Raw genomic sequence first — 16,520 nt, forward strand, 5'->3', positions numbered from 1 at the left:
CCCAGCTCTCTGGATGCATTTATAGAAACTGGTCCACACACTGTATTTCTTCTCAGTTATGCACACACTTAGCTAAAAGCACAAAGAAGATAATACAGACTACCCTAATTTACTGCTTGTTGATAGCCACTCTGGTTATACGAATCTCTTCCTCTGTTTTTTCCCTCCGAATTTTAACCAGGGAGCTTTAGCCCGGTTTTTCTTAGGTGGATCCTGCAGAACATTGTCTGTTCCCTCTGGTTGTCCAGGGTTTGGGGACATGGTGACCCAGACAATGTGACTATGGTCCCACTTCTGCTGCCAGCAGGCTGTGTGATCTTGTCAAGCTGTTTCCTTGTGGTGGAACGGCCCAGAACCGGGATTATCAAATCCAGGGAATCTTCTAGATCTAAAATTCTGTGATTAGGGCAGCATCATTCATCTCTAGCTAATGTTTTTTATTTTTTTATTTTCTGAATAGAGACAAGGTCTCACTATGTTGCCCAGGCTGATCTCGAACTCCTGGGCTCGAGCGATCCTCCCTCCTTGGCCTTCCAAAGTGCTAAGATTATAGGGGTGAGCCACTGCACCCGGCCTCCAGATAGAGCTTTACTCAGCTGCTTGTCATCACCCCCTCCTTTACAGCTCTCTCCCTCCTCCCCGCCATCATCTTTGCCTCTGTCTGCCTTAATTTGTTCCAGATTCCTGTAAATATGAGGTCACTGGGCTCTGTAAGGTCAGAGCAGGCTTCATGACTAAGCTTTTTTCCCCCCATCTTTTTTCTTTCCTCTTTAAATGGGTCTTTTTTTCTTCTCGAAAGTGATTCAGCTAAAATTGAGTTATAAGAGTTAGAATTTTTATGAAGGAGTAAAATAATATTGTCGATTATTACACCAAATGTTTGAACCAAATTCTACCATTAAGAGACAGAGGCTGAGGTTTTCAAATGATTTAAAAATAAAGAGCTGGGCAAAGCTATCCCAGCCAAATACAAACAAACACATGAAAAGCAAGAGTGGCAATATTCCTCTCTGAAAAAGTGGAATTTAAAGTTAAATGTACTGAATGAGACAAAGTAATGTTACACAATGGCACAGAAGATACAATTTACAGGAAAAGGAATAAAAACTGTACACACCAAACAATATAGCAGCTAAACCAATAAAGCAAAAAAAAAAAAAAAAAAAAAAAAAAGAAATGCAAGAACTTAATGGATATTTGCAACAATAGAAGGCTACTTTTTTTTCTTTTTTTGAGACAAGAGTTTCACTCCTGTTGCCCAGGCTGGAGTGCAATTGCACGATCTCGGCTCACTGCAACCTCCCAGGTTCAAGAGATTCTCCTGCCTCAGCCTCCCGAGTGGCTGGGATTACAGGCACCTGTCACCACACCCAGCTAATTTTTGTATTTTTAGTAGAGATAGGGTTTCACCATGTTGGCCAGGCTGGTCTCGAACTCCTGACCTCAGGTGATCCACCCACCTCGGCCTCCCAAAGTGTTGGGATTACCAACATGAGCCTCTGCACCCAGCCAGAAGGCTACCTTTTATTCAACACATACTATGTTTTAGGTCCTTTCTTTAAAAACACCGTCTCTAGGTATCGTTATCCTTATTCCTGTAGGAAGAAAACAAGGCTCATAGTAACCTGTCCAAATCCACACAGTGAGCACGTGGCAAAGATGACAAACAGGTGAAGGTGTGTCCGGCTTTCGACTCTGCTCTTTCCCTGGTGTATGCTGCCTTGCTTGATGTTACCTGCATTCATAGCTACACTGATATGAACAGGCGTGAGGGGAAAAAGCTATGTGCAGTCTTCATTAACAAGTTTCACTAGGATTTTGAGCTTTTGGGACCACTGTGCTCATGACAGGGCTTGACACACAATCATTGTTTGTTGGAGGAATAAATAAATGAAGATACTGCAGTACTCAGTACTTAAGTAGCTCTTCAAAAAAAAATAAAGAATGAAGGAGGGAAGAGGGAAGGAGGAAAGGAGGGAAGGAAGAAAGCCACCTCCGTGTGAGAGGTTCTTTTCTGGCCTCAGTTTCTAGGTCACTGTATTCTGGGAAATGATGATGGCTTTTGGAAAATGTCTGTTTAGCTAAGAGATTCATTTTGGGAGAGTTGCCTCCAGACCTTCAAAGGGCCTGTTCCTGCCTGCGGCTCCCGCCTGTTCACCAGGACTGCATTTCCTGGCAGACCCCTCGCTGTGTGGTGAGCTGCAGACAGAAGCATCGGGGTGTGGCCCAGGGAGCTGAGCCACAGCGGTGACATTTGCCAGTTGTGGGAAGCCAGGCAACCTTTCCCCTCCTCTGAACCTCAGTCTTCTGTCCTCCCCATCCCACTTGGTGCTTGGATACGTTCTGACACTTGTGCACATATCAGAATCCACCCCCGCGCCTGCCTGAGGGCTGGAACAGATTTCTAGGCCTCACCCTCAGCATTCAGGAACAGTGGGGCTGGGTGGACCCAGAGAATCTGCATTCCAACAAGTTCCCAGGCAACCCTGCTGGTCTGGAACTGCATGTTGAGGACCACTGGGCTAGCAAAGACAATCCCTTGGAAATTTTCTACTGTGGTGGTGACTATGACAATCATGACGGTGGCATTTGTCTTGACTGACACCTACTGAGCATGTGCTGTGTGCCATCCTGCGTTAAGCCTGGGGTCTTATTTAATTTTTTTTTTTTTTTTTTTTTTTTGAGACGGAGTCTCACTCTGTCACCCAGGCTGAAGTGCAGTGGCGTGACCTCGGCTCACTGCAACCTCCGCCTCCTGAGTTCAAGCAATTCTCCTGTCCCAGCCTCCTGAGTAGCTGGGATTACAGGTGCCCGCCACCACACCCAGCTAATCTTTGTATTTTTAGTAGAGACAGGGTTTCTCCATGTTGGCCAGGTTGGTCTCGAACTCCTGACCTCAAGTGATCTGCCTGCCTCTGCCTCCCAAAGTGCTGGGATTACAGGCGTGAGCCACCACACACAGCCCTTCTTTAATCTTCACAGTAGCCCTCTTCTTCCTCACTGTCATCACCCTAGGTAGGACAGTGGACAGATTGCTGGCTCCGGGTGGCAGTCCCGCCTCTGATCTTTATCAGCTGAGTGATTTGGGGCAAGGTGTGAGCCCCCCTGCCCCTCAGTCGCCTGAGTGTTCAAAGCGATTGATAATGATAACACCTACCCGGCAGAGTTACTGGGATCACTATGTCAATGCATGTGAAATGCATAGAACAAAGACGTGTAAAGATATGACCCGTGACCATCCCTGCTTTATATGGAGAAAGGGGGGGGCTCTGGGGTTCACACAGGTCATCCCAGGTCACACAGCCAGCCGGCGTTGGATGCAGGATTGGTTACCAGCTTCATGGATGTCAATTGTTAATAAATACTCAGGTATTCCTGTTGCAGTGGGCCCTGAGGAGAGGAATTGGATGCCTTGTCCCTTTTACTGAAGCCTGTGAGAGGAGAGGTGTGGGAGGAAGGAAGGAAGAAAGGAGGAAAGGTGTTTGTGTGGGAGATGTGCATATTGATAACGGGGCGGTACCGGGCCTGTGGAGTGAGAAAGATCCGGCCATGGGTGTGAGCTTTTCATACTGACACCCTGCAGCTTGATGTTATCACAGAAAACTTTTGTGTCACTTTTGTGTCCAGAAATCCTCCAGGGACTGAGGCAAAGCACCGCCTCTGGGGCTGCCAACCAGAACCTCTTGGTAGCTCTCAACCAGGAGGGTGCCCCTCCCCTGCCAGGGCTTTTAGAGGTTGAGTTTGTGACACCGAAGGGATGGGTCCCTCCTGGCGTTCCACTGGGAAACAGCCTGGGCCTTGCTCCTGGTACTGCAGCAGTTGGCAGTGCGAGCAATGCTCAGAGAGACAGAAAGCCTGGAGGTCTTATTTCATCATGTTGTTGTTGTTGGAAATGCAGATTCTCTGGCTCCAATCAACCATTGATCCTGAACGCTGACAGTGGGACCCAAAAATCTGCTCCAGCCCTCGGGTAGGGGCGGGGGTGGATTCTGAAACACGCACAAGTGTGAGAACTTATCCAAGCACCAAGGCTTCCGCCTGCCGGAAAGAACAATGAGCTTAATTGTGTTGGCTTATCAAACTCGCCCCCGCTCACGGCGATTTTAGAGGAATTCTGAAATGGTCGCTTCATCTTAAAGTCTCCTCGCTTCTCTTTGAGATGGATGCAAAGTTATTGCTCCTTAGTCTTTAGCAGGGCACAAACTCTTTGAGAATTAAGAAGTTGTGGATCTTTCCTCCAAAGGGGGAAAATGCGTCCTGGTTCAGACAGGGAGGCCGGCCACCCTGGTTTGCCTAGGGCTGAGGGGTTTCCTGTGCCCTGTGCTAACATCAGCCCCTGCAGGTCCACGGCCTTCTGCCTGCAACTCCAGGGCCTCCCAGATACCCGGGACCCCGCTTTGGGCTAAGGAACCCCGCCCTCATCCGTTTAGTTTATTGAAGAAGATGAAGACATGTTAGCACAGAGTTTTTAGAAAGTGGCCTTCAGTTACTCGGTAAATGAATCCTGGAAAGCAGGAAATCCACTTTTCAGGTCTTTGATATGAATGTGTGTTTTGGCTCCACTTTTCTCTTTTGTTTTTTATTTTTCTGAATAGGCTTATGACTGTTAATGTGGGAATGTTGGATCCATTATTATTATTATTATTTTTGAGATGGGATCTGGAGCTCTGTCGCACAGGCTGGAGTGCAGTGATGCCATCACAGCCCACTGTGTCCTCAACCTCCTGGGCTCAAGCGATCCTCCCACCTCAGCCACCCGTGTAGCTGGACTCAAGCGATCCTCCCACCTCAGCCACCCGTGTAGCTGGAACTACAGGCATGTGCCACAACATCTGACTAACGTTTTTAAATTTTTTGTAGAGACCAGATCTCGCTATGTTGCCCAGGCTCATCTTGATCCATGCCCAGCTAATTTTGTATTTTTAGTAGAGATGGGGTTTCACCATGTTGGTCAGGCTGATCTCAAACTCCTGTCCTCAGGTGATCTGCCCACCTCTGCCTCCCAAAGTCCTGGGATTACAGGTGTAAGCCACCAAGCCGGCCAAATTGGTATTTTCAAAGAGCCGCCTCTCTTCATTCCCTCATGCCTGGAACCTGCTAGATTGTATTGCTTGTCCCATTTAAAGGACAGCTCAGGGTGCATTTTCCAGACAAACTGTCCTTTTACAGTGGATACTGAGACACAGGCTCTCTTTGGCTTTAGCAATGCTTCCGGGGCCCCCAGATGGGCAGAGCACAGTGGTAAGGACGGGACAAAGGAGCTATGAGGCTGTGCCAGGGATGGTGGTGGGCTGGCCTCTCTCGAGGGGGCACTGATTACTTCTGCAATGGCTCCCTGAGCTTGGGTGTAGCTCCCCACTCCCCTCTCTGTTGTAGTAAAAAAAAGTTCAACATAAGCCAGGCAATGGCTCACACCTGTAATCCCGGTGTTTTGGGAGGCCAAGGTGGGAGGATCGTTTGAGGCCAGGAGTTTGAGACCAGCCTGAGCAACATGGTGAAACCCCATCTCTAAAGAAAATGGAAAAATTAGTCAGGCGTGGTGGCGCGTGCCTGTGATCCCAGCTACTTGAGAAGCTGAGGTGGGAGGAGCCCGGGAGGTCAAAGCTCTGATGAGCCCGGATGGTATCACCGCACTTCAGCCTGGGTGACAAAGTGAGACCCTGTCCCCTGACAAAAAAATACATAACATTATACTTACCCTCTTAACCATTGTTAAGTGCACAGCTTATTAGCATTAAGCATATTCACGTTGTAATGGGTTCGACCTCCAGAACTCTTTTGTCTTGCAAATCTGAAACCCTGTACCCACTGAACTGCAACTTCCCGCTTCCTCTCCGCCAGCCCCTGTACTTCCTGTCTCCATGAATTTGACTTCTTTGGATGCCTCCTATAAATGAAATCATCCCAGCTTCATCTTCTCCACCATGTCTTGCTCTCTTCTTGAAGGAGGCACCAGCTTGGTGAACCAGTGGCTGGGACTTCATCTTCTCCCCGATGACCCCTGGGGCTCGGGTATTGTGCGGAGGGGAGGGTTTCAGAGGTGACATAGCCCAGCCCCGCCCTCCTGCTGAGTGACCCATGGTGGGGGTTAAGCTTTTAAGCTCAGACCTGCTGGTGGTGGCCTCTGTCTCTACACTACACATGCAGGGAGGACAGAATATGGGGAGCCTGCCCCGTTCACCTCCCCACCCTTGAACCATAAAGTGCCTGGGGGCTCAGTCCGCTGACAGCCACGGCCGTGACATCACTCGGTTGTGAATGGAGGCAAGACCGGAGTCCATCTTCCTGCTCTGTAGACAACGGGTCCAGCTTTTCATCTTTCCTTAAATTAGCAAGTTGCTGCGGGGGACTGATCAGGCGAGTCCGTGAGCCTGGGTGAGCCTGTTGTCCAGACATCTATGGTGTCATTCTCCTGGGGATTCTATTTCCTATAAATCTGAAGTCAGGCCGGGCGCGGTGGCTCACGCCTGTAGTCCCAGCACTTTGGGAGGCCGAGGCGTGTGGATCACCTGAGGTCAGGAGTTCGACACCAGCCTGACCAATATGGAGAAACCCTGTCTCTACTAAAAATACAAAATTAGCCAGACGTGGTGGTGCATGCCTGTAATCCCAGCTACTCAAGAGGCTGAGGCAGAAGAATCACTTGAACCCAGGAGACAGAGGTTGCGATAAGCCGAGATTTCGCCATTGCACTCCAGCCTGGGCAATAAGAGCGAAACTCCGTCTCAAAAAATAGATAGATAAATAAATTGAAGTCATCAGACTTAAGGGACTTAATAAATCAGATCGCTAGGTCCACCCACAGTGGGAGACATTTTTGTGGACAGTGGTTAGAAGCTGTTAGGTTCCTATTACTGTTAGAATAAATCACCACAGACGTGGTGGCTTAAAGAAACCCAGGTTTATTATCTTTACAGTTCTGGAGGCCAGAAGTCCAATGTGGGTGCCACCAGGCTAAAATCAAGGTGGCAGCAGGGCTGGTTCCTTCTAGAGGCTTCAGAGGAGAATCCGTTTTCTTGCCTTTTCCGGCTTCTAGAGGCCACCTGCATTCATTGGCTCATGGCCTCTTCTTCCATCTTCAAAACCAACAATTGGGCCGGGTGCAGTGGCTCATGCCTGTCATCCCAGCACTTTGAGAGGCCAAGGCGGGAGGATTGCTTGAGCCCAGGAGTTCAGGACCAGCGTGAGCAACACAGCGAGACCTTGTCCCTACAAATAATTGTTAAAAATTAGCCAGGTGTTGTGGTACAAAACTGTAGTCCCAGCTACTTGGGAGGCTGAGGTGGGAGGATCCCTTGAGCCTGGAAGGTTTTATCACCCAGAAATTGAACTCCTTGATGATGTCAGAAACCAGCACATCCTGCCTCTGCGAGGTACACAGCTGCTCCCTTGGTACCTAGAATAGTCCATATGCCACCCCGTGTCCAGTCTAGATGGCATGAATAGTCCCTGCCCACACCTCCTGCCACGCTCTGCCTGACTCACTGTATTCCAGCCACCCTGGCTGTCTGTCTATTTCTTGGATATGATGAGTTTATATCCACCCCAGGGCATTTGCACGAGCCTTTCCCTCTGCCTGGGATGCTCTGTGCAGAGACATTCCCACGGCTGTGACTGTTTCCTTTATGTCGTTCTGTCTTCCCTGAGCAGTTCCCCCTGATGAAACAATTCTCAAGTAGCCCCCGCCACCCAGGCATTTAACCTTGGGAACTGGTTTTGTTTTCTTCATAGCCGACGCTACCTCATTTGTGTATTTATTTATTTGCTCACTCGACTCCTTGAAGGCAAGGTCTTTATCTTGTTCCCTGCTGAATTCCCCCAGTTCCTAATTCTGTGCCTGGCATATAATAGGTGCTTAGAAAACACTTGTTGAACAAATGAATGAATGCATGATGTCCAGTCTCTCTGGAGAGACCCCCAAGGAATCAAGGTAGTGATGATTATTTCCTAGGGGTTGATGTGGTCCACATCCCACCAGCCAGGTTGCCCGGCAGTGAATGATGGAGCCCCAGCTGGCTTGACCCATGAGCTGGAATCCCCATCCCTGATCACAGCCCTTCCTGTGCTTCCAGACCTCAAGCATCTGCAAGACAGCCGTGCACGCGGGAGTCATCAGCAACGAGAGTGGGGGTGACGTGGACGTGATGCCCGTGGATAAAAAGAAGACCTACGTGGGCTCACTCAGGAACGGAGTTCAGTCTGAAAGGTAGGGCGGCGTTCTCCAACCCTTGACACCCAGTCCCGGCTGCTAATGGTCCCTCAGGGGGGCCTGGGAAGAGGCCCAGAGTCATTACCCTTTAAAATAAAACTCGGGTAGACTTGCACGAATTCTTACCAAGACTCCCAGGTAAGAGCCTTCTTTGCTTTTCTCTTTCTTTTGTTTTTCAAACTAGGGAATGCTTTTCCCTACTATCACATTTGGGATTAAGAAAAAAAAAAAAAAGAACTTTTTTTCCTATTACCAATGGACGTTTTTGTAGAAAATTTAGAATCTGTAGGAACATCAGATAAGCCCGAAGATAAACAGTCATCCATAACTCATCAGCTGGGAGAATTTACTGTTAGATTTCTTGGCGTGCGTCCTTCTGGTTGTTTTTCTTTGTGTGTGTGTGTGTGTGTGTGTGCATTTTTTTCCCACAAAAAAATGGGATCAAATGATAGTTACATACTAGTCATATAAAGCTACATCGTAATATAGTTACATAGAGTTAAATAAGATCAGGGAGCCTGGAGTCCAACAGACCTGGGCCCTGTTTCTTACCAGCTTTGTGGCCCCGAGTAAGCCACCTGATTTCCTTGAGCCTCAGTTTTCTCATCTGTGAAATAGGGATAATAATAGACCCTGCCCCACAGGGCTGTTGGGAGGTGAACGGAAATGGTGCCTACCTAGTGCCAGTAAGAAGTGGCAGTGGCCGGGCGTGGTGGCTCACGCCTGTAATCCCAGCACTTTGGGAGGCCGAGGCGGGCAGATCATGAGGTCAGGAGATCGAGACCATCCTGGCTAACACGATGAAACCCCGTCTTTACTAAAAATACAAAAAATTAGCCGGGCGTGGTGGCAGGCACCTGTAGTCCCAGCTACTCAGGAGGCTGAGGCAGAAGAATGGCGTGAACCCTGGAGGCGGAGCTTGCAGTGAGCCGAGATCGTGCCACCGCACTCCAGCCTGGGCGACAGAGTGAGACTCCATCTCAAAAAAAAAAAAAAAAGAAGTGGCAGTAAGAAGCACTCTGCAAATGAGGGTTATGTTGATTACTCCGTATTTCCACTCGAGACCATACCTTTATGGAAATCTATGACCATAAGTCATTGGTAGTGACCGTGAATGACTGTAGCGCGTTTCTCTTCGTAGCTGGTGTGAGTCCTTTCTATCCCAGGGAGCAGATCCTCCCCTAGTAAGTAGTCTTCTCCAGGAATGCTTGCACACACCGTGACTGCTTCCTTAAATCCCTAGAAGTGGGCCGGGTGTGATGACTGAAGCCTGTAATCCCAGCACTGTGGGAGGCAGTGGTGGGTGGATCACCTGAGGTCAGGTGAGGCAGGAGAATCACTTGAACCCGGGAGGTAGAGGCTGTAGTGAGCCAGGATTGCGCCACTGCACTCCAGCCTGGGCAACAAGAGCAAAACTCTGTCTCAAAAAAAAGAAAAAAAGACCAAACAAAGTCCCTAGCAGTGAAATTCCTAAGTGGGGCCTTTCCTGAGTGTCATTCAGAAAGGGCACTCAGCCTCCCAAGTAGCTGGGATTACAGGCATGTACCATGCCTGGCTAATTTTTGTATTTTTAGTAGAGATGGGATCTTGCCATGTTGGCCAGGCTGGTCTCCAACTCCTGACCTCAGGTGATCTGCCTGGCTTGGCCTCCCAAAGTGCTGGGATCACAGGTGTGAGCCACCGCACTCGGCTGCCATGATTATCTCTTTAAAGATCTGCAAATACAGTCACATTCTGAGGTGCACTTGAGGGTTAGGACATTAACATACGGATTTTGAGGGACCACAGGCGAGCTCGTAACAGGGCAATGTTGAAGATTTCATATTTGAGGGACGTTCTTTAGAGAAGGAATAAAATCAAGGCTGTAACTTGCCCTGGGCCCCTGGACGCTCAGGCCTTCCTGCCTCCTGGGACGTGGCCCCTGCTTCCACCGCCAGCCTCCTGGGCACTTTGTGCAGCGGGCTTGCCCTGTCTGTGAAGATGCCACAGCATCACTTGTACCCAGATCGTGCCCATTCTTCCCGGGACCCCTGCCCGGTGACTCTGCCATCGGCAGCCCTGAAGAGCCCAAGTAGACAGCTTCCACGTTTTCTCCTTCAGCACGTGCGGCCTTTGTTTGGGAAAAGCTTAATGAAGGGAAATTCCACTGATTTAATGGGAGGGAAATGAAGCAGCTGATTAGGAGGAATTTCCTGGCCGGGCTGGAAAGAAATCCCAGGACATCAATTTATTGAGCTCTTTGTACCCTCTTTGAGAGAAAATAGTCTTCCTGAGCAGCGCAGCCAGCTGGGATTTGTTCCCTGTCGGGCTGATTCATGAGAACATCATAGCAGTGCCCTGTGGGCTGGGGACAGGAGCCTCATTGTGGGGGCCCCATTGGGTAGGCCCCTGGGGAGGGCAGGGATGGAGAGAAGGCCCCAGAAGCAGCTTCCCCACCCGCCCCACTATCACCCAGGGTGTGGGGGGCTGTCGGTCTTTCTCTCTTCTTGTGACACCCACCCAAATCGCCACTTTCGCTGTCTTTGTAGGTGTCTTCCAGGCATCCCTCCCAAGCACACATGTCAGTGGTGCCTTCTGCACTCTAGAAAGATTTTAGTGATTTTCTGCAGCATTTCCAGAGTTAAGACTTTGCTTTTCTTGCTCCTCGGACTCTCTGCTCCTCCGTCCTGTGGACTGGCATCTGTGATAATGCTTGGGTTCAGCTTTTCTGTGCCTCAGTTTCCTCACCTATAAAGGGGGGAATAATATTACCTGCCCCCTGAGGTGGTGGCAGGGCAGGAGGTCTCCAGGTGGGGTCCCCAGGCCAACAGTGTCCAAATCAACCCAGAGCTTGTTGGAAAAGCACAAACTCCAGCCCCACCCAGCCCTGCTGAATCGGAATCTCTGCGAGGGGCCCAGCAGCCTGCGTCTGAGCAGGTCCTCGGGGGCATCGTGCTGCATGCTCGAGTGTGACAGCTGCCGTTCTAAGAGTCATGCGAACCTGGCAAACCTGACACGAGTCAGTCAGCACACACGTCCCACCCTTGCTCCGGCCTGGCTTGGGGGAGAGTGCAGAGCCTGTTAGATGTGGAAATAACAGCTCAATAGTTTCTGTTTCTTAGGGTTTCTGGACACATAGAGGGATTTTCAGTCACCCAACCCTTGAGATTCTCAGCGCTGAGTTGTCCAGTACAGTAGCCACCAGCGGTGGGTGCTCACTGAGACCTAAAATGAGCTTATCCTGAGCCCGTTTGGAGATGTGCATAAGTGTGAAACACACACCGCATCTTCAAGATTTTATACCCTTGATTCTGATATTATTTTGCTACTAAGAGTCATTCAGCCAGGCGTGGTGGCTCACACCTGTAATCCCAGCACTTTGGGAGGTCAAGACGGGCAGATCACTTGAGGTCAGGAGTTCGAGACCAGCCTGACCAACATGGTGAAGCCCCGTCTCTACTAAAAATACAGAAATTAGCTGGGCACGGTGGTGTACGCCTGTAATGCCAGCTACTCGGGAGGCTGAGGCAGGAGAATCGCTTGAAACCAGGAGGCGGAGGTTGCAGTGAGCCGAGATTGCACCACTGTACTCCAGCCTGGGTGACAGAGTGAGACTCCATCTCAAAAAAAAAAAAAAAAAAAAAGAGTCATTCATTCACTGGATATTCATCACGCACCTGTGCTGGGACCCAGGGCACAGATGATTGAGCCCTAGAACTCGTAGCTCAGAAGGGGAGTGAGCACTGGAGCCCCCAACAGGTTGATGGCCGGGACAGTATGTGGCACCTGCTGCACTGGGGACAGTGCTCCCCCACTCCCCAGCAGGGTCACCTTGGGCAGGCAGTCTCCCTGAGCCTTGGCAGCTCCTCTCTCTAATGGGTTGCCATGAGAATTATGTGAGAGATGTGTGCCAAGCCCTCGGCTAGTGGCTCACAGTAAGCATGACATGAAACCCAGGGGCACCTGTTGCCACAACCTCAAAAGATGCCATGGTTCTTTTCTCATAGGGTCAGGTGGCTGGATCCTAAGAAATGGCCTACATGACTTATCTCTCAGGATGAGGGGTCAGGGATCTTCCAGGAATTCGTTCTTGCATCCTTGCTTCCATCCTTCCAATGCTCACTCCATGCAGGCATCATACACTTAGGGAGCGCTGACGATGTCCCTGGCACCCAGGATCCCACAGGGAGCACAACAGCAGACGTCTGCCTTCATGGGATTTGCCATCTAGTGAGAGGACACAGTGCAGAAATGACAATGCCAGCAGCAGGGCCCAGGGGGTCACTGTTGTGGAGGGACAGTTCAGGGAGGCATCAAGAGGGCTAGTCTTACTGTCCAGAGGGGACTCCTTGGGGACATGGCTCCCAAGAGAACCCTGCAGAGACACCTGGGTGTGGCCATGCCCTGTCCTTTCCTTATTTAGGTGGGATCTCAGCCACCATCTCTGCACAAAGCAGAGGCTGGGAAATTTCCCAGGAGCTTATTCCCAATAGGGGCCGTGGAAACCCAGCCTGGAGTCAGAGGGTGGCTCTGTCCCTGACGGCTGGTAAGCCCTTGGCGAGGGGGCGGTCACAGGCAGTCCCAAGGGAGACGTAGATGTTGTATATACTGTGACCAGTTCACAGCAAACTGTACTTTAAATGTAGGGAATCCTTCAATCACACAAAGCACCAAAACCCCCAAACAGGATTCTCAGCACACGGGGCCGAAAGTCCGTTCTGCTTCACAGTGGTTTTGGTTTAGCAATGATCCTCCTGTGGAAGAGGACTTTCTGGACGTTTTGAAAGGCAGCCATGCAGAAATGAGGCAACATAAGAGCCTAGCACCTGCTCTCTCACCCCCGCCCACCTGGGTAGCAAAGGAAAGAAAAGACATCAGGAAGAGCTTTCAATACTGGGACGAAGTTGTCTGAATATTCTTGGGGAAATGCTGGACATCTGGATGAATGTCAGTTCAGAATTTTTCTTAGACCAGAACCATTTTTTAACACAGATTTTGCAAGAGATTGGGAAATATATCAACAATGACAGTGAGCATTCTTGGCCACTTGATTTTTTTAAATGTCACCTTTATACAAAGGTATATATGGGTGCACAGCCATCTGAATCGCAAATTCATTCACCTAACACTCATGGGCAGCCCCTGCGCTAGGGACTGGGGACACAGCCGAGAACAGAAGAGAGAAAAATCCCTGTCCTCACAGGGGTGTGGTCTGCTGTGGCAAGTGCAGCAGAGATATGATGTGAGCACACATGGGATTCTAAAGTTTCTAGAAGCCAAAGGAAGAAGTAATGGAAGGGAAATTTTAGGATGCATTTTACTTATCCCAATATATCCATATTATTTCAGTATGTAATCAATAGAAAATTATTATTAGAAATAAGAAATTTACATTCTTTTTTGGGTATAAGATCTTGGAGATCTGGTGTGTGTTTCACACTTACGCACATCTCCATTTGGACGAGCCCATTTTGGGTCTCAGTGAGTACCCACGGCTGGTGGCTACTGTATTAGACAACTCAGCACCGAGAATCTCAAGGGTCAGGTGACTGAAGATCTCGCTATGGGTCTAGAAATCCTGAGAAACAGAAGCTACTAAGCTGTCATTTCCAGATCTAAGGAGCCCTGCACTCTCCCCCAAGCCAGGCTGCACCGAGGCTGGGACATGAGGTTCTCTCTGCTCTGCAGAGGAGCTGCTGATAGCAGACAGGCAGGTTCCCCTCCTCCACTCGTATTCCAGACTTCCACCAGCTCTGCACACATTAGCACATCTAATTCCCCAACAGCCCTGCAAAGTAGGAACTGTCGTTATCCCTATTTTATCAGTAAAGGAAGGGAAGCACAGAGAGGTTAAACGACTTGCCCAAGGTCACCCAGCCTACCAGGGGCAGAGCTGGGACTCAAACCTAGGCCGCCTGTACCAGAATCCATGCTTTTAAGCAGCACTCCTGACTTCCTCAGCCTGGACAGGCCACTGAACTTGGGGCACAGACCCTTCCCAAGAAGGGGCCAGGGAGAACCTTGAATGCCAAGATATACTTGTTCCTGTCTTTACAATACAAGAAATATATACTTATTATTTAAATAATACATCCAGAGAGCAAAAAGTAAGAGTCCCAACAGGTGCCCTGTTAACCTCAGTTAACTGTTGATTTATAACTTTTCTTGACCTGTTTTTCCCCCGTGCACATAAAACTCACATACAAATCAAAATGGAGATTGTATTATACGTGCTAGTCTGAAACTTTTCCCCCCTAAGAATAATGATATATTTGATCAAATGAGATGAAGAGGTTTGACAGTTCCCTAGAGTGTGGGCTTTGTGAGGATAGTTCACTCACCACTTGTGCATACCCGGCCTGCGTTGCCCACATTCCCACTTTGAAGGGAGGGCGAGGTTTAAACCTAGCAGGGGCGATGGCATTTGTAGCTCCCGGCTACTGAGCACCTGCTGGATGCTCGCCTCTGACCCAGGTACCTCCCTGGAGAGGCTCATGGACTTTTTACAGTGTCCCTAAGGAGTGGGCACTTTGAGGAACCCAGTTTACAGATGTGGAAACTGAGGCTCAGAGAAAAGGGTTAACCAGCCCAAGATCCTAAAGATGAGAGCTAAACCTGTATCTGTCTAACTTTTAAATTTTCCTGAGGGATCAATAGAGGGGTGAGACTCTGGGAGAACAGGATTGGAATCCTTTTTTTTTTTTTGGAGATGGAGTCTCCCTCTGTTGCCCAGGCTGGGATGCAGTGGCGCGATCTCAGCTCACTGCAACCTCTGCCTCCTGGGTTCAGTGATTCTCCTGCCTCAGCCTCCCAGGTAGCTGGGATTACAGGCACCCGCCACCACACCTGGCTAATTTTATATATATATATATATGTTTAGTAGAGATGGTATTTCACCATGTTGGCCAGGCTGGTCTCGAATTCGTGACCTCAAGTGATCCGCCCACCTCAGCCTCCCAAAGAGCTGGGAGTACAGGTGTGAGCCACCGTGCCCAGCCAGGATTGGAATCGTTTAAAACAAAAAGACCATATGTATAGAGAGACACACACACACAGACACATACACATATACAGACAGTCCTAGACACTTAAGATCGTTCAACTTATGACTTTTCAACTTTATAATGGTGTGAGAGCCATATGTATTCAGCAAAAACCATACTTCAAATTTTGCATTTTGATTGAAAATTCTTTATACTAACTTCCTTGTAAAATAGGCCTGTGTTAGGTGATTTTGCTCAGCTGTGGGCTAAGGTCAGTGTCCTGAGCACACGGAAGGTAGGCGAGGCTGAGCTGTGATGGAGGCGAGGTGTATTCAGTGCATTTCCGATGTGGACTTCTGACTTCCGATGGGTTTATCAGGACGCGACCCACCGTAAGTCAGGGAGCATCTGTGTCCACAGTCATGTATGTACACTCATACATATAGAGACAGTTATATACATATAAATGATATTTCTTAATAATTAAAAATAAATTACACTTTTTAAAAGCCAGAAGACTAAGCACTCAGGGGTTCCTCTTCTGCCGTCCTTTTAGTGCTGGCTTCAGGACTCCACAGGTCAGCTTCCCTGTCTGCCTCTGGAACCAGAACTGGCCGTCCACCCTCCTTAATCCCGTCTGTGTGTTGGGTGATGCCAAAAGGCAAGCTCTTCCTCCTCAGGTCACTTTCAAGGCAATTGAGGGGGATGCAGCCCCATGTGCCTGTCCCTGGCTGGCCTCTAGGAGGGAGCCCCGTGCTTCTGGGGAGCTCTTCAGAGAGTCCCTGGATTGTTCCTGCCCCTTTACTCTGGCCTTTAAAGGGCCTTTCTAGGCCGGGTACGGCGGCTCATGCCTGTAATCCAAGTACATTGGGAGGCTGAGGTGGGAGGATCACATGAGGCCAGGAGTTCAAGACCAGCTTGACCAACAGGGTGAAATCCCATCTCTACTAAAAATACAAAAAAAAAAAAAGGCCAGGCATGGTGGCATGCACCTGTAGTCCCAGGTACTTAGGAGGCTGAGGTAGGAGAATTGATTGAACCCAGGAGGTGGAGGAGGCTACAGTGAGTGGAGATTGCACCACTGCACTCCAGCCTCGGTGACAGAGCAAGACTGTGTCTCAAAAAGACTAGAGAAACCTCAACAATATAGTGAAAATAATTTTAAGATCTTCATAGCACTCAACTTCCCATACCCAGAAACAACCTCTGTAAACATTCCAGTGTATTTTCTTTCAGGTTTCTTCTGTGTTTACATATAAACACGCCTTCTTTTGTTGTTTGTTTGTTTGTTTGAGACGGAGTTTCAGAGTTTCGCTGTTTTGCCCAGGCTGGAGTGCAGCGGCGTGACC

At 49.2% G+C, this 16,520-nt stretch overlaps 1 protein-coding gene across 1 annotated transcript in view; it reads left to right on the plus strand.

Moving 5' to 3' along the window:
* CRISPLD2 (cysteine rich secretory protein LCCL domain containing 2) overlaps positions 1-16,520 on the plus strand; it is an 89,593-nt gene that overhangs the window by 61,316 nt on the left and 11,757 nt on the right. The window contains exon 14 of the mRNA XM_016930296.4: positions 8,073-8,206. Within this exon, the coding sequence (XP_016785785.3) occupies positions 8,073-8,206 (134 nt within the window). The remainder of the gene's footprint in view (positions 1-8,072; positions 8,207-16,520) is intronic.

The sequence above is a fragment of the Pan troglodytes genome, chromosome 18 (assembly GCF_028858775.2).
Source record: "Pan troglodytes isolate AG18354 chromosome 18, NHGRI_mPanTro3-v2.0_pri, whole genome shotgun sequence".
In the NCBI taxonomy this organism is placed as follows: Eukaryota; Metazoa; Chordata; class Mammalia; order Primates; family Hominidae; genus Pan; species Pan troglodytes.